The 16,788-nt window shown below is 58.1% G+C and overlaps 1 protein-coding gene across 1 annotated transcript; it reads right to left on the bottom strand.

The window, feature by feature from the left end:
* Positions 1–123: 123 nt before the first annotated feature.
* Positions 124–15,177, bottom strand: RPS6KL1 (ribosomal protein S6 kinase like 1). The gene is made up of 10 exons (XM_070403579.1): positions 14,908–15,177; positions 13,622–13,746; positions 12,663–12,755; positions 6,510–6,557; positions 6,005–6,137; positions 4,354–4,962; positions 3,641–3,730; positions 3,418–3,500; positions 1,965–2,060; positions 124–1,655 (listed from the first exon to the last, which is right to left on the bottom strand). The coding sequence occupies exons 1-10, from the start codon at positions 15,170–15,172 to the stop codon at positions 1,545–1,547; spliced, it is 1,653 nt and encodes a 550-aa protein (XP_070259680.1). The 5' UTR covers positions 15,173–15,177; the 3' UTR covers positions 124–1,544.
* Positions 15,178–16,788: the final 1,611 nt, after the last annotated feature.

The following is a 16,788-nucleotide window of genomic DNA, read 5'->3' as shown; positions in this document are numbered from 1 at the left end:
TGCTTCCTACTTCCTAGTGGACTCCAAGTTCATTGTTGACTGTTATGGAGCTTCTTTGGGAGAGCCTTCCAGTCTTCCTGTCCCAACAGGGTAGCTCTAGTTGCATTAATGAGGCAAGAACACCACAGGCAACATCAGGCTTTATTGGGGGCAAGATGGTATGGACACGCCCCAGAGAAACCAGGACCATACCAGGCTGTGCTTCCCTATGTCCTCTGCCCAAGTCACTCCAGCCTCCCTCACAACCCAGTTCCCCGCCCCTTCCCAATCGGAATGGAGATGAGTGTCAAGGCCGCCACCTGGTGGTATAGCAGACACAAGGCAAGGGGTTGCGGGCAGAGGTCTGGTGAAAATTTTAGTTGCCACACCCCAGTGACAGGGTGAGTCCTGAGAGGAAAAAGCCCCCAAACCTGAGGAGGGGGTTGTATTTGGGGTAACTACTTATCCCAGTTCTTCAGAGACCAAACATCTTGCTTCTGGCTAAAAGCCTGGGCAATCATTCTGTGTGTTGTGATTCATTTCAAAAGGGGATGAAGTCACAGTAGGCAATGAATTGAGTGGACCCTTAAGACTCAAATGCAAATTGGTAAACAGGACCAATGCCTGAGAAGGGAATCCTAATGGGCCCAGCTTGTCTTAGCAGCTTCTGCCTGGAGGCTGAACTGAGGTCTCTCAGACTGTGGGGCAGGCTCCCCTTTCTTTCCACCCCAGTGGGCTAGCTAGGGAGGGAAGGTCTTATTCTGCTTCTAAAATTGCTCTAATTGGCAAAGGTGCCCTCTCCCCTCCTCCTAATCCCTGTTTCCTCCCCCACGCCCCTCTTCCGTTTGCTCTTCAGAGTCTGAAATTGCAAGACAGGGGCATGGTCAGGAGGGGGAGTGGATCACCCTGTCCCCCACCTCACTGCATGCTCACTACAGACGTCTTCCCTGCGTCCCCGGCCTCCCCACCCCATGCAGGAGGAGTCTGATAGAAGAGGCCACTATTTACACGGCTAAGGTATCAGCCAGGGCAGCCCTAATTTGAGTCCACTAAGCCTGTGGACCAGTATCCTGAGATAAGTCTCCAGAGATGTACCGAGGAGGGCACAACATGGCAGGTAGCGAATCACAAAACCTCAAGGTTGGCTCAGCAGGTGGTCAGTACTTTGGAGCGAATGTGACAGAAGGCACCCTTTAACGGGGTAGGTCTGTGTTCAAGGCTCAGGGTGTGCGCTCAACAGGTCTCTGTTGACGGATGGGTGGATGGAGGGGCCCAAGCCACCTAGCAGGGTGAGCTCTGTCCTGTCCCTTCCCATCAGCAGTGACTAGAAAGGGTTCCTCCAAGAGCTGGCGGGGAGACTCCCTAGGGACAACAGCAATGATGGCTTCTGAGCCCACAGGAGGGAGCAGAGCCGAGCAGGAAAGGCGGCTGACCTGCATTCTTTGCAGAGGCCGCTGATTAGAGTGACAGGATGAGGGTCAGCTCAGAGTGACAGGATGACAGGCAAAGAGAAGAGAGGAGACTCAGACCAGTCCGGCTGCTTCCATCGCCCACTCCACCCTCTCTTACCCCACCAGCTTGTTCCACTGGATGGTACTGAAAAAGGGGTGGGACTTGAGTCTGTTGACACCGCCCCCTCCAGTTCCCAGGCGCCTGCTGGCATCGAACTGCAGGAGCTGAGGAGAAAGGCCCGGTCAGCGCCTGGCAGGCCTTCCCAGCCCCATTGCTGAGGTGTGGGCTGACTTCCAGGGACTTGTCACCCTGGCCCCGGGGGCTCACTCCCTGCCAGCCCAGCCCACAGAAACCCCAGTTTTACCCTGGGGAACACTGGTGGTGTTTGGCCACCAACAGATAGAGAACTTTGTAACCTCCTGCACCCACATCAGCCATCCAGGAGCAGCATGCTTGTTCACACACAGGGTTCTGCCCTCCCCGCGCCCACCCTCAGGCCAAGGAGCCGCCTCTGCTGGGCCGGCTGACCTCACCTCCGTCAGCAGGGAGGCTGCTGGGCGACTGAGCCACTCAGGCAGCTGGAGCTGGGTGTGGGGCTGGATTCCTGAGGGGTGGCTCTGGGATAGGGCCTGGGAAGACACAGGGAGGGGCCTCAGGAGGGAACCCCTGGAGAGTCTGCACACCCCAGCGGCAGCCAGGGTTTTATTTTTCCCTGGGTCACCTTCCACGGGATGATGACAACGCAGACCATTGGATCTGCTTTGGGTCCACTGTATGCCAGGCGGCGCTAGATGCCTGACAGCCATTGCCCACACTCCCACAACCCCTCTCAGAGGAAATACAAGTATCGCATTGGAGAGACAAAAGCAGGCTGAGAGGTGAAGGGACTGATGCTGAGGGTAGGGTTTGAACCCAGGTCCCTCTGGCTCTAAGCTCGCTCGATGCATTGCTCTTGGGCTGCAATCAGGACAGGCACTTCAGGATGAGTATTGGAACTTGTCTTCACACAGAAGAACAACAACACAACCCTCCACGGGCCAGTCATTTGGCAGCAGGCCACGGCACGCTCCCGCCGCGCCAAGGCAGGGCTGTGGTGAGGGAAGACAGGGCCTCCCTGTACTCCAGCAGGGTGCAGCTGTGGAGAGCAAGGAGGTCTGTCTGGAGGTCAGGATGAGCTGCAAGAAGCGACCAGGAGGAAGGCCAGAAGCTCAGGCTAGAGAGGTGGTGGGAGGCTGAGAGGGGAGAGCAGCTCTGTCTGCAGCCAGGCCTCTCAGAGGCCCTGGGCTACGGGACAAAAGCAGGAGGCAGCCACGGTGAACTGGTCCGATCTGGGCTTCAGGTCACACTGCATCCTCTCTGGCTATTTCCTGCTTAAAGGCGGCTCGGCCTTTCCCTTGCTGTCTGACCTCACCAGCCCCAGGTGCAGAGCTGAGCTCATCGGGTGGACAGAGGGCAGAAGCCGCCATCCTGAGCAAGGGCGTTTGCTGGGGAAACTTTGAGCTCTTGGCTGACCCAGGCTGGACGGACAGCGGCTGGCCGGCATCCAGGAGGCCCTCTCTCCTGTTCTTCAGCCAAAGTCTGGGGGGTTACAGCCCAGGAGGCCGTCGGGGGTGGGAAGTGAGCAGTGGGAAGCGGCTGAGGGGGTGAGCCAGGCGCCTTTCGGGGAAGAAGCGCTGTCCAATCCCACCCTTCCTCCAAAACCCGCCCTGACCACCCAACTCAGCTCTCACCCACTGACGTTGGCAGTCTCACCAGCTACAGCCACTAGCATGGGGGGAGGGGGTAGCAAGTGGGCCCACGGCCTGAGTGGCAGTGGCTCCCTGCGTCTCTCATGGCCTGTGGGGGTGAGCTGGGGAGGGGCAGCTGTGCTGGCAGGTTCTGGAGCCCCAGGCAGCCTGAGCCCGACATGGGCTGGTTGTATTAAGCCCAGGCCACCCTGTCCTCAGTGACCCCCACAAGGGCCCCACACCCTGCCCCGCCACTCACCGTTCCAGTCAGCAGTTCATACAGTAGAGACCCAAAGCTCCACCAGTCACAGGCTTCCGTCAGCTCAGAAATCCCACCCACCTCTGCGGGAGCAAGAACACAAATGTCCCCACCTTCCCCGAGAAGGTGGGTCTCCCCTCTATTCATCCTACCCAGACCCGGCCCACCCCCAGGTTCAGCCACACAAAGACAAGGGGCCCAGGGCCCTGGCCCCCCTCCTTGCCTGGGGCACTGTAGAGGTTGTCCACAGCCTCCCGGCAGCACTGGGGCTCCACCTCTGACCACTGGCCAAAGTACGTGAGCCGAACATGACCTTCCCGTCAGTGTGCACAGGGAATGGAAGGGGGACAAAAAATACGATCAGTCATTGCTGAGCAGCTGGCCTGGGGGAGGGGCCTCCAGGACGTCCCCCATCACAAGGCAGGAGCCACTGGCCTCACTAAGCATGGCCTCCCTAGGGGCATGCAGCCCTGAGGCCCGGAGACAACTGGGTATTCACAGGAGCTGCTGCCCTGGACTCCTGGGCCCGAAGGGGCTTGTTTCCAGACTCACCCTTGGAGACTTGGCCGAGTCTTGTGTGAAAAGGCTGGGGGCGGGGGAGAGAAGGGGGGTGGGAGGCCGGCTGGTGTGGCTCAGTGGTTGAGCGTCCACCTTTGTACCAGGAGATCACGGTTTAATTCCCGGTCAGGGCACATGCCTGGGTTGTGGGCTTGATCCCCTGCATGGGGCGTGCAGGAGGCAGCCGATCAATGATTCTCTCTCATCATTGATGTTTCTTTCTCTCTCTCTCTCCCCCTCTCTGAAATCAAGACAAATATATATATATAAAAAAAAAAAAGGCTGGGGGAAGCAGGGGGAGAAGCACGGCCCTCTCCTCCGGCTTGAGGCTTTGCCCTCCCACCCCGTACTCCCCTCCCCCCAGGCCTGGGCACCTACCTGCTTGGTCCAGGAGCAGGTTCCGGGGATTGAGGTCCCGGCACAGCACGCCCTGCTCGTGCAGCGCCTCCAGGGCCACCAGCGTCTCAGCCGCCCACTGCTTGACCTGCTCTTCCCTCACGCTCCAGGCACCCCCGTCAGACCCCCGGCTGGCCTTGTACACTGAGGGGCAGCTCTGACCTCTGCTGCGGCCACAGCCCCCCAGCACCCGGCCTGCCCCCTCATGAACCCAAGAGAGCCCCCAAGGGGACACAGTGTCTGAGTTCTGGCTGGGTTCTCTCCGGGCCTGGAGGTGCAGGCGGCCACTGGGAGCCTTCGGAGGGTCCGAGGAGCGGGAAGTGCTGGTCCTGGCTGAGGGTGCACCTTCAGCCTCTCTCTGGGGTCTGACGGGTGGGACCTCCCTGGCCGGGGCGAGGCTCCGGCAAGTCCAAGGAGACTCCAGGGGCACTCTGTCCTGCAGGCGGGTGTGGTCAGCGGGCAGCAGCGTGGGGGTCCGGATGCTGAGGCGGGAGTTGAGCTGAGCCTTCATCCTCTCCAGGCTGGAGCCGGACCTGAGCCCAGACTGTTGGGGGCGTGCCTGGGAGAGCAGGTGGGACCAGAGCGTGCCTCCTGGGCCAGGCGGAGGGAGCGGCGAGCATGGGGATGGGAGAAGAAGAGCATGGACTCCGGGTCCCGGCCCCACCCTGCGGATCCTCTGCCCTCCAGGTCCTCGCCTCTGCTCCTCCCTCCGGGAGCGGGAACCTAGAATGACCTCTCCTTCCTGTCACTCACCTAGAGAGGACCCAGCCTCCCCATCTGGCACGAAATAGGTGCTTAACCCCTAAGGAAATGTGAATTATTGTTAATGTCCTTGGTTTTGGTGTTGGTTTACCAGTGTTCAATATATTTTATACATATATATATTTAAAAATTTCTAGGGACAATAGTACAATGAAATGTAAGTTAGTAAAATAAAAGAAGGCCAGGCATGGACCTGTGATGACTCTATGTTATGAACTAGATAGAACGTGCACCTCATTAAAAAAAACCTAATCACCTGCCCTAGCTGGTTTGGCTCAGTGGATAACGTCGGCCTGTGGACTGAAGGGTCCGGGTTTGATTCTGGTCAAAGGCACAGGCCCGGGTTGTGGGCTCGATCCCCAGTAGGGGATGTGCAGGAGGCAGCCAACCAATGTCTGTCTCTCATCATCGATGTTTCTATCTCTCTCTCCCTTCCTCTCTGAAATCAATATATATATATATATATATATATATATATATATATATATATGTTTAAAATCTCATCACCCTAACAGGAGATCAATAAATATCTGCTACATGACCAGCTCCTGTCCTTACAGCTTCAGAACCACCAGCCCACAGGGCACTCTGAGGGACGGGCGCAGACTAGAAAAATGAAAAGAGCCAGGACCGGAGGACATGGTGACAAAGGGGACATCTGCATACATGTCCTCTCGCCAGCCCTACGTGAACATCCTCCCAGGATGTCCCTGCCCCTCAGCACCCCTGGGGCCCACACAGCCTGACCCGGCCATCACCCTCCAGCAAGGCCGGGCCCTGGTCTGTGCTGCACACCTGGTGCGAGTTACCCCCTCCCTCGGTTTTGGCATTTTAAGGGCATGAAAGGGGACACCTCCCCAAGGCCCCTCACCTTGCACATGCTCCAGGTGCAGGAAGATGGAGTCCTCGCTGACAAAGTACCGCAGCAGCTTGGTCATGTAGGGGACACCGTGCGGGATGATGGTCAGCCGCTCCCGGCTCGCCGTGTGACACCTGGACAGGCTCTGGGGAGGGGGCAGGCCAGAGGCTGCTCTGTTAGGGGACGTCAGAGCCCCAGCTTCAGTGGCCACCGGATGAGGGAGGGGAGCCACCCTGAGGAGCAACTGCCTCCCCCACTTCCTGCCCTGGCCCTCACCCCTGTCTTCCCTATGCCATCCAGGTCCCCCACCTTCTGGGCCAGGGAGGAGGCAGTGAAGTATGTGTGTCTGGAGGGCCGGGCCACGCTCAGGGCAGGACAAGTGGCTTTTGGATTTGGAGGGAGCATGGACTTCATATAGAGGTTCTGGGTAGGGGGTGCCCTAGAGGGTAGCGGGGTCTAAGAGCTCTGAGAAAGTCCCAAGGGGAATGCAGAATGGAGGGGGCTGGGCGGCACCTGCCTTCACCACGAAGGTCCCTCCAGTCGCTGGGTCCTGGACCAGCTGCACCTGCCAAGGTCCAGGAGGCATTGGTCAAGGCACATGCTAGTTCCCGGGGCTCCACGACCCTAATCCCAGCCCCCAGGTTCCTCCACTGAGGCGGACTCACTCCAGAGGCAGGGCAGAGAAGGCAGGCCCCAAAACGGACATCAATCCTGTCCTGCTCATCCACCCTTCTTAGACCTGCAGGTCTTAGCTCATGTGCCGCCGCCTCCAGGAAGCCTTCCCAGCCCTCAGGTGCTCTCCAAGCTCACCCATAGGGGAACCTTATCACACAGTGTCTAATTTCCTGTCTCCCCATTGCACTGTGAGCCCCAGGAGGACAGGAACCCCACTGTCCAGCTGTTTCCAGAGCACACATCCATGGTGAGTGGCCCAGTCTGCAGGGTCTGAGGGGATCACGGATGGAAACGACCTCAGAGCCAGTTACGTCCTCTGATCTTTCATTTTACAGGTGAAAGGCTGAGGCTCTGAGAGTGTGGCCCAGGCCACCAATGGGCCAAGCCATGCCCAACTGCCGGTATTGGGAGTGCTCTCTCGGGCCTCTCCCCCTGATGCCCACCCTTCTTTTAAATAATTCTCTCTGGAGGCTGTCTTCGGAGAGCAGCCCATTCCTTTGCCCGTTGGTTTTGTTCAGAGGCAGGGCCTTGTATCAAGTTGGGAACTTGCCTCTTTTCGTGGTGGGCAGGGTGGACCCCAGGCACAGGAGAGGGCATGCCGGGCATGTCGGGGGCAGAAAATGGCCCAGATTAGGGGCCTGCGGGGGCAAGACCACTGGGTGAGGTTGTGACTCCTTGCAGACACTCCCCGTGGTGGTGGGTGGAGCCCGGCCCTCAGGCCAGACCACTGGGCAGTGGATCCTGCAGCCTCGGGTTGGAACTGGGCTTAGATCTTGGGCAAGTGAATCGGTTTCCTCCTCTACCAAAGAGTGATCGCAAATGCCCCCCTCCCTCATCACCGGTTTGGTTGATGCCATCTTGGATGTAAAGGCCGTGAGCATGCCAGTTGTCACACTTGCCAAGACACATCACCTCTCTGAACCTTGTTTTCTTAACTGCAAGTTGGGGTCATAGCAGTACCCCATCTGGAGGTCATTAGGATTCTACAAAGCAGACAACTCAAGCAGAGCAGCAACCTGTGCCTGCCACAAACATGCCCTCGATAATCTGTAGTGATGATGATGATGATGATTAAGAACCCCACTGGGTAGGGAGCACATACTCTGTGCCAAATGCTTTATATGATTTAGTCCCACAGCCCTACTCCGTGAGTGTTATTGGTGATCCATTTTATTGATGAAGAAATTGAGGTTCAGCCAGGCCTGTGTTGCTCAGTGGTTGAGCATTGACCTATGAACCAGGAGGTCATGGTTCGATTCCCAATCAGGGCACATGCCTGGGTTGTGGGCTCCATCCCCAATAGAGTTGTGCAGGAGGCAGCCGATCAATGATTCTCTCTCATCATTGATGTTTCTATCGTTCCCTTTTCCTTCCTCTCTGAAATCAATAAAAAGATTTTTTTAAAAAAAGAAATTAAGGTTCAGAGAGGTTATGTTGCCCACGATCCTGCTCCTGAAAAGTGGTAGAGCCAGGCCTCCAATCCAGGCAGGCTGATCCTGGGCCCTGGAGAATAACTGCAATTAGGGCACAACCAGCTCACTCTGGCACGTGCCTTCCCCTCTGGGCCCCAGTGTCCCCATCACCAGTGAAATGAAGGCGGTGGACTTGGTGCAGCAGGAGTGAGGGGGTTCCTCCTCCAAGAGCCACAGACTGAACCCAGCCTGGCCCCAGCTCCTTTGCCAAATCTGTGCAATGTTTGAAAAAGAAATCTGGGGTCATTTAGGAGAACAGAGTTTCCCACAAGTACCGACACCCAGATAATTCCCCACTGTCCCTTGCCAAGTGGGGCTTCCTACTACCTTGTCCGGGACACGCCCCTATCATTCACAGAGCCCAGAAACCAGCGGGGAAGGCTGGGGCAGTGAGAAATAAAACCGCAATCAGGACATCGAAACAAGTGGGTTAAACTCTACATGTACATGAAAACCTACCGATCTGGAAAGAATTCAACCAAAACATTAGCAGTAATTATCTTGGAGTGAGGTAGTGTGGTGGGGAATTGTTTGTTTCTGTTTTAAATGTCTTCCTCTTTCATGTTATCTCAAAAGGGTAGCAGACAGGGCATTTTCCCATTAAACCCAGCAAACAAAAACACCGCCTTCTTCTTTTGCTCCTTGCTACGGGAGACACAACACCTGCTAGTCACGTGGCCTGTGTGGCCTCAGTTTCACGCTCTGTAAGACAGTTACTAACAGTCAGCACTACCCAGAGGAGCTGGTGGCCGTGAAGGAAAACCCCACGGCACCGTCCCATGCGGGAGCCATTAGCCACGTGTGGCTATCAAGCCCTCGAAATGTGGCTGGTGCAGCTGCTGCAGCTTCTTTGGTGAAACACATGAACACTTTCTCTAAAAATGTCCAACGTATCAAAATCCCAGAAGGAATCTCTCGTGGAGCTAACAAGCCCAAAAGCTGCCAACAGGTTTGCAAAATCCAAGGTCCACGGGGGCTGGGCCTGTGAGCCCAGTGAGCAGGGCGGGGGCGGGAGCAAAGCAGAGGGCCGGTGTCCCCTCAAGCAGGCAGCCCTTCCTCCACTCCCTGCTGCTTCAGGGACCCTGAGCCAGCCTTACAAGATCTCTGGATTTTGAGGAGAAGCAGGATATCTGGATGTTTATATGAAACCTGCCAACTTTTAAATGTTGGTAACTAATACATTTTTTAAAAAACACCCCGGTGTCTGAGCCAAAAAAACAAGAAGTGACTCGAACGACCTTTTTCTTCCCCATCCCTGACTCAGAGCCTGGATCCTGGACGCGGCTCGCAGGCCTCCAGGCTCCCGAGGGCAGACGCCTGGGTATTCTGGCCAACTGCCTACCTAGTCCTTGACCAACCCACCTGTGTTCCCGGCCACCCTCTATGCCTGCCAGTACCTCTTCAGCCCTAGAGACCCCCTCCCCTGACAACCGGGCATCTCAGGGGACGCGCAGGCTTCCCGAGCCAGCCCTTTGCCCTCCCTGGCTCTGTGCTGGGGGCCAGCGCTGCTCTCCTGCCCGGATCTGCCTGGGCAGGGCTGTGGAATGGGACCCTGTGAGGCACATCAGACCTGGCCCGAGGCTCCCGAACACCTCTCCTAATTTGGGGAAACTGGTGCTCCTGGCTTGGGAACGGCGCAGGAACAGGAAGCAGGATCTCTGGAGGGAGGTGGAGCAGGTGAGGTGAATGCCCAAGAAAGGGTGAAAAGGAACGCAGGGCGATCTCAAGACAAGAACGGCTGCTGTCCACGTGCAGGACTCAGAACACTGGGTTCCGAAAACGCTTTGCCCAGGGGTGACCGGGGCTTAAGCAAATGAGGGAGGGGGATCCTGTCACAGACCTCGCTCTTGGCAACTCAAGATGCCCATTTGCATCCTAAAACTCCTGTAATTTAAAAAACAGCCCTGGCCGGTTTGGCTCAGTGGATAGAGTGTCGGCCTGCGGAATGAAGGGTCCTGGGTTCGATTCCGGTGAGGGGCATGTACCTAGGTTGCGGGCACATCCCCAGTGGGCGGTGTGCAGGAGGCAGCTGATAAATGTTTCTCTCTCATCGATGTTTCTAACTCTCTATCCCTCTCCCTTCCTCTCTGTTAAAAAAAAAAAAAAAAAAGATGCAGACACTAAAAGCTAACACTACTTTTCTCAGGTCTTTAATAGATAAATAAATAAATAATAAATAAATAAATAAAAAACAAAGTAGTGTAATGTCAACTCACTATTTGCCAAACTTCTTTCACCCAGAACTCCACTCTCCCCAGCACCCCTGGCTCAGTGGGATCCCATGTGGGACAACGGGGTGGCAGTCACCTCCCAGCCTGTGTAAGCCACATGGACTAGTTGGCCGGACGGCAGGACTGCACAGATGGAGCCTGGCTGGGCCTTGCTGACATACTGGGGTCCATTCCAGGGACCTGGGAGTAGCAGCTGGAGCAAGCCTGGGGGACGGGAAGCCGCCTGCCTCCGGACTGGCGTCGGTCACCCGCATCTAGAGCCATCAAACACGCATCATGTGTTTTAGCATGTGCCAGGCCTTTCCCCTAAATGAACTCATTTTAGTTCCCACATCACCCCGTGGGGGGAGGGTCCTCACCCACTGACCGGCGAGCGCTGAGAGGTGAAGGACCTGTCCTTGGCCGCCTGCGTGCTGCCCACACAGACTTCACCCTCTGGCATGTGCGGAAGCACACGCTGGCCTCCTCCACTCTGTGGCTCCAGACCCATCAAATCCCCCGTGAGTGTTGGAATTACAGACACCCGGCTCGACCCCAGAGATTGACTCAAAGCACCTGCGGTGGGGCCCAGGCGTCTGTATTTTGGGGGAGCTCCCCAGGTGATTCTGACAAACAGCCAGTATGAGAAAGAACTTCTTCAGTGACTCCTCAGGCAGCCCTTGGTGGGGGCAGAGGGCAATCGAACACTGGCTCTGTGGATGAAAAGGGGGCACAGACGAAACCTGACAAGCTCAGGGGAGGCCTGCCTGAGGGGCCTTACAAACTCAGGGACCGGAAGTAACCACACAGGGTGGTCTGAGCTTAAAGCTTCCTAACCAAAGGAGAGTCGTGGAGGATCGTCACATCCTAGGCCCATAGCTTCCTTAAAAACGTCAATCTGTACCTTAGGTGAGCCTGTCATTTTGCATCTAAGATAACATACCTTTGAAATGTCAGCGTTATCTCCTTTGCAGACACCCCCCCCCCCCGAGGGAACAACCTCCCACCGAATCAGGAGACCACAGAACCCCTCACAGTTTCTCGTTCCCGGAATCCCCTCTCCATGTGCTGTAAATGTTACTCAGCACCTGCCCGGTGCCCTCCCACGCAAAAGAAGTATGGGTCTACCCATTTTACTTTCTACCCAACCCCAGAGATTTCCTGACTTGGGAACGGTGCAGGAACAGGAAGCAGGATCTCTGGAGGGAGGTGGAGCAGGTGAGGTGAATGCCCAAGAAAGGGTGAAAAAGGAAAACAGGGCGATCTCAAGACAGAACGGCTGCTGTCCACGTGCAGGACTCAGAACACTGTGTTCTGTCCGAACCTGCGGTTCTTCAGTGCTCCGACTAGAGTTTGGACTTCGTACAGATTTGGACTTCTAGAAAAATCCCCTAGGCTGGCCGCACCTGGACTCAGTTTCCCTCCCTTCACTTCCTCCTCATTGCCCTTCAACACCCAGACTTGCTCTCCCGCCTCCCCCATCTATCGCCAATGAATTTTAAGTAACCGCCCCCCTTGGCCTCCCCTTTAATTCTGATGTATAAAATAAGTGGTAAAACTGACATTTTTTTCTGGAACATTTTCTCAATCCATTGAGATTTTGCTTCCCCGCAATTGTCATCAGTTGGGCTCAAATAAACTCATAAAAATTCGTACAGGTTGGGACGTTTCTTACGCCGACAGCTCCAATCTCATTTGACCCAACTGTCCTTCTGACCTCCACTCTGAGTGTCCCAGGTACGGGTTGGGATGTCAGTTCCTAGCTTCCTGTCTGCTTGCGTTAAGGGGAAGGGTCCCAGATGGGGTGAGGAGGAGGGTGGGGCCCGGAGAGAAAGGGCAGAGCTGCCAGGCCCCGGATGGTGCACGGGCCAGCGGGACACTCGGAGGGCAGGTTTCTGGGGATGAGCACCTTCCCGCCACAGGACCTTCTTGGCTGTGCTTGGTGGGAGACTCGGCCGCAGCCCTGGGGTGCAGAGGGAACGGGGGGTGGGGGCTGGTGGGAAGTGGGAGGGAGCCAGTGTGGGTGGCAGGATGCCCTGGGCACAGCTTCTCCTGAGGCTTCTGTCTTGACTCCCGGAGGGAGCAGTTTTCTGCGTCTGAGCTGGAGGGCTGTGGAAAGGCGCTGCCTGCCTCTTGGGTTCCCAGCTTCCTTTCCAGGACCTGACTGGTGTATGCTGGGGCAGGGAGGGATGGGGGGCCGCTGCCCCCTCTCCAGTCTCCTCTGAAGGACTGGGCGTGGCTGCTCTCTCTGCCCACCCGTCACCCCAATCGCACACACCACCTCCTCCCACACGAAGGGCCCTGCTTACTCACCTTCTCGATGACCCCGACCACCCTGCAGCCCCTCAGCTGCTCCAGGGCAGAGCTCAGTGTGCGGATGGGCCGGAGCCTCAGGCTGCTGAAACCCTGCGAGGGGAGACAGGCTCAGGCCCAGCCCTCCTCAGCCAGGCAGTGGGCAGGGCCTCCAGCTGCCGGGGGAGCACAGGGAGTGGGCAAGAATGGGGTACGGTCCAACCTCACCTCACAGGGACAGGCTAGCAGAGAAGCTGGTCCTGACTTGGGCAGGGGGGCCCACACTGCCCTCTTCACTCAGCGCCCCCCTCCCCTCCCCCGCCGCAGCCCTTCTCCAACGCTCAGGGAGTCCTTAAGGCTTCAGAAGCCACCCTAGAAAGCCCCATCTCCAGGAGGCAGATTCCCCCCGGGGGTGGGGAAATCACCTGGGAACGTGTGGATCCCAGGGAACATGCCTCGAAGACCAAGGCATGTGGCCCAGGCACGTGATTTGGGGAAAAGTGAGCCTAGGAGGGGTGCGTGTGCAAGTCTGTGCACACCTGTGGGCATGAGAGGTGCGCGTGCATTTTCAACCCCCTCTGCGTGCGCACTGGGTTAGGAGAAGCCATATGGGGAGAGCATCCGTGCACATCTATGTATTCATGTATGTGTATGTGCACATGGCGGTATTCGTGTCTGCTCCAAATACTGAGGCCCATTCAAACACAAACAGACCTGGGAGCCCTGTAGTGTGTGCACATGCGAGCATGTGTATGAGCCGTGGGCGAGGGTGGGGAGATGTGTGTGTGTGTGTGTGCTCTGTGAGGGCGCGAGACTGGACTGGGGATGATTCATGAAGTGTTGGAAAATGAATGAACCACAGAGGGTGTGAGAGAGAGAGGAAGCCAAAGGAGGGGGGGAGGAGGGGCGGCCCCGGCACACACCACTGCCAGCCCAGCCCTGCAGCCCGCTGGCCCACGGGTGGGGGAGCGGCTCCTCACCGTGCCAGGGCTGGCTCCGCTGCCCAGGGTCCTCTGCAGGTGGCAGTTGAAGATCTCCTCTGCCCGCCGCAGGTACTTGGCGATTTTCAGCTTTACAGCCTCACATCGCTCCTTGTTGGGGTCCACTGTGGGGGGGAGGGGGTTACCAGGACCCGACCTGCTCCCCTCCCTGGCCCTGGAGGGCTGTGGTTCTAACTCCCGTTGCCTGCCCTCTGCCCTCCATAGGTCAGGGTGCCCAACTCTGAGGCTGGTCAGCAGATCCTGCCCCACATCTGTTCCTGAGCCCCTCCTCTGGGAGGGAGACTGGCGGGGGAGGAGGAAGGAAGATGGCAGGAGGGGTTGGGAGCTGCGGTCATCCTCTGCCTACAGCACTTTGCAGCTGGCACCCACCACCTCACTGGCCGCTGTCACACCCTGGGCAGGGACCTCGTGGGATTTCCATGTCCATTTTCACAGGAGACAGGAGCTCCCAGAGAACATGGCTTTCTTCCTCTCTGGTGGCCAGTGTGAAAAAGCCCAGAGAGGGATCAGGATTGGAAGACAAAGGAATTTGCTGAACAGGCCTGCAGCCCAGGCACCGAAGGGTCTGGTCAGCAGGAGGGTAGGAAGCACGAATCAGGGCCTGACTCCACCCGAGCCTGGCCACCAAGGCCCTGGGTCCCACACTGGCCTCAGGGCCAGCCTCTCCCCCAGCTTGGAAATGCCTTATTTTGCCCTGAACAGGCCCCTCCTCTTCCCGCCCCTCCAGGCTTTGCTGTTCTCTCTCAGGAGCTCTGCCCGACCTTTCAGCTGGACAATGCACCTGCGGTTCTTCAGTGCTCCGACTAGAGTTTGGACTTCTAGAAAAATCCCCTAGGCCGGCCACGCCTGGACTCAGTTTCCCTCCCTTCACTTCCTCCTCATTGCCCTCCACACTTAAGACTATAACTGTCCATCGTCAACTCATCAGCCTACCCCATTACACACGAGCTATGTCACTGCCCTGTGCCTCCGTTTCCTCACCTGGAAAATTGGAATAAAAATAGTTCCTATGTACTTGGAGCTCCATGCAACAACATACTTAGTATCTTCTATGACCGTGAGGTTCAGGTGAGTTAATACAGGCAAAGCCCTTGGACCGGCGCCTGGCATGTAGGAACTGCTCGATAAACACTCGCCGTTATTAGTGTCTTTCGGAGAGGCCCGCGGGCCCTGTTCACCCAGCACGGATGGACAGATGAGGGACGAGCTCCACCAGCCCCTCCCTCCCCAGCCCCGGTCCCTGCGCAGCCCAGCCCAGCCCTCACCGTGCACGCCGCGCAGCAGGACGTCCACGCTGTTCTGGTAGTGGTTGAAGGCTGCCTCGTAGTCCTCGCTGACATCCCGCTCCAGGGCCAGCCGGATCTGCGTGGCTGCGTCCACCAGGTAGTCGCGCTTGGCCACGTCAGGTGCCCCCGGAGCCACCCGGTTGCGAATCTGCTCCAGGTACATGCGGGCCTGGGACGGTGCTCGGGAGCAGGGCTCAGGCTCCTGCCCAGGGCCAGGGGGGCACTCGCAGGCCACCAGGCTCATGGCTGCTGCCCTGCAGGTGCGACCTGGGAGTGAGCAGATGCACGAGGGAGGACCCAGCTGGGAACAACACCCAGCTTTCCTCCCCTGAATATTCAGAGACTAACACCTGGGGTGGGTGGGTGTGGGGGTGGCTGTAGGGTCAGAGCTAATGTGGGTAAAGTCCTTTCACGGAGCCAGGTCTTTCCTAAGTGGTGGAAACAGAGTAAGAACATGCTTGGGGCTCCTCCCTTCAATTCAAATTCAGTTCAACAAGCATTTCTTGAGCACTTACGAGGTGCTGAGCACTGGCGAGAGCTGAAGGTATCTGTGACCCAGAGCTGCCTTCATGTGGCACAGAGCAACCCCATGTCTGTCACACAGTAAACACAACGGAGGCCGCACTCTGAGGCCGAGGCAGGGCCGTTCCTCACACTGTTCCCTCCACCCTGCCTGTTCTCCCTTCCTGCTCCTCCCACGGGAATCTCACTTTCCCTCCCCATTCAGCTCCAGACAGAATGGCCGGCCCCTGCTTTGTTTCCCTTAGTGCCGAGGTCATTGTGGTCAGGGGTGAGGCCCTCCCACACCGCCCAGCAGAGAGCTGGGCACAAAGCCAGGCCTTCAAGCCTGTGGGCAAGTGCAGTGACCCAGTGGCAGATGGACGGAGTCGGAGGAAGGAGGGCAGGGCCTACCCAGCCCTGGGGAGGGGATGGCTCTGTTCTCCTGGCTCCCTCTCTGAAGCCAGGAGCCCACGTGGCCAGAGACCGGACAGCAGCTCCCTTCTGAGCGTGTGGGCCACACGTGGCCAAAGGGACAGAGAAGTGGCTGCGGCCAAGGAAAGGGCTCGGAGAGAGGCCAGCAGGGCTGCCCCTGCCCTCTCTGCAGGGCGCCCCTGCTCTCAGGCCCCAGTGGGAAGGAGCCGGGCCTGAACTCCCCATCCCAGGCACGCCCGCCTCTGTAGAGAAAGGGAGGAGAGAACAGGATGGGGAGCGGGGCGGGAAGGGAAACCCACACCCCGGGGCCAGCGGGGAGCTGCACCCTGGCCAGGCTGAGGCCAGGAGGTGGAGGGAGGGACTCGGTCCAGCCACCCCACCCGGGACAGGACATGCAGCTCGGAGGCCTGTGTTGAGGCCTGAGGCCGGTCCTGCGGGCAGAGCCTGGGTGGGCAGAGCCGCAGGACGAGGCCTGGACACAGAACGCGGCGCGTCCAGCCCGTGAGTTCCAGGCACGCGGGGGCACCACCCCGCTGGGGTCAGGCCGAGGGAGGTGAGCTGGGGAGTGAGAAGAGGGGGCATCCTCGCCTGGGAGGAGGGATGGTGAGGAGCCGGGCAAACACCGTACCTGCCCGAGCCAGGAGCTCGGTCCGCGCGGCCACGGCGCCGCCACCGCCCCTTCACGTCCGCGGGGGATCCTGCACCGGGACCCGGCTTTGCGCCCTCCAGCCGGGTGCAGGCTTCTTGCCGGGTGCGGGCAGCCATTGGCTGCAGATGAGCTCAGCCTCTAGCTGTTAGAATAAACCACCAATCAGCGCCCAGCTCGGCTTCTGCCGGCCCCTAAAGTCGCAGCGTAGGCGGGGCGGAGCGCTAGCGGGTGGGGGCAGGATTGGGGGGAGGGTGGGTACAAGGACCTCTACCGGCTTT

Source organism: Myotis yumanensis, unplaced genomic scaffold (assembly GCF_028538775.1).
Source record: "Myotis yumanensis isolate MYYU_CA2020_CCGP unplaced genomic scaffold, mMyoYum1.0.hap1 SCAF_1, whole genome shotgun sequence".
Classification (NCBI taxonomy): Eukaryota; Metazoa; Chordata; class Mammalia; order Chiroptera; family Vespertilionidae; genus Myotis; species Myotis yumanensis.
Note: the sequence above shows the minus strand (reverse complement) of the source record. Positions and strands in the feature narration are given on the sequence as shown.

Excerpts from the sequence above, each read along its gene's own strand:
- RPS6KL1 (XM_070403579.1), bottom strand. The coding sequence starts at position 15,172 with ATGAGCCTGGTGGCCTGCGAGTGCCCCCCTGGCCCTGGGCAGGAGCCT. Across the intron at positions 12,756-13,621 it reads GCGGAGCCAGCCCTGGCACG|GGTTTCAGCAGCCTGAGGCT; the intron begins GTGAGGAGCCGC and ends CTCCCCTCGCAG. Across the intron at positions 3,501-3,640 it reads CAACCTCTACAGTGCCCCAG|AGGTGGGTGGGATTTCTGAG; the intron begins GCAAGGAGGGGG and ends TTGCTCCCGCAG.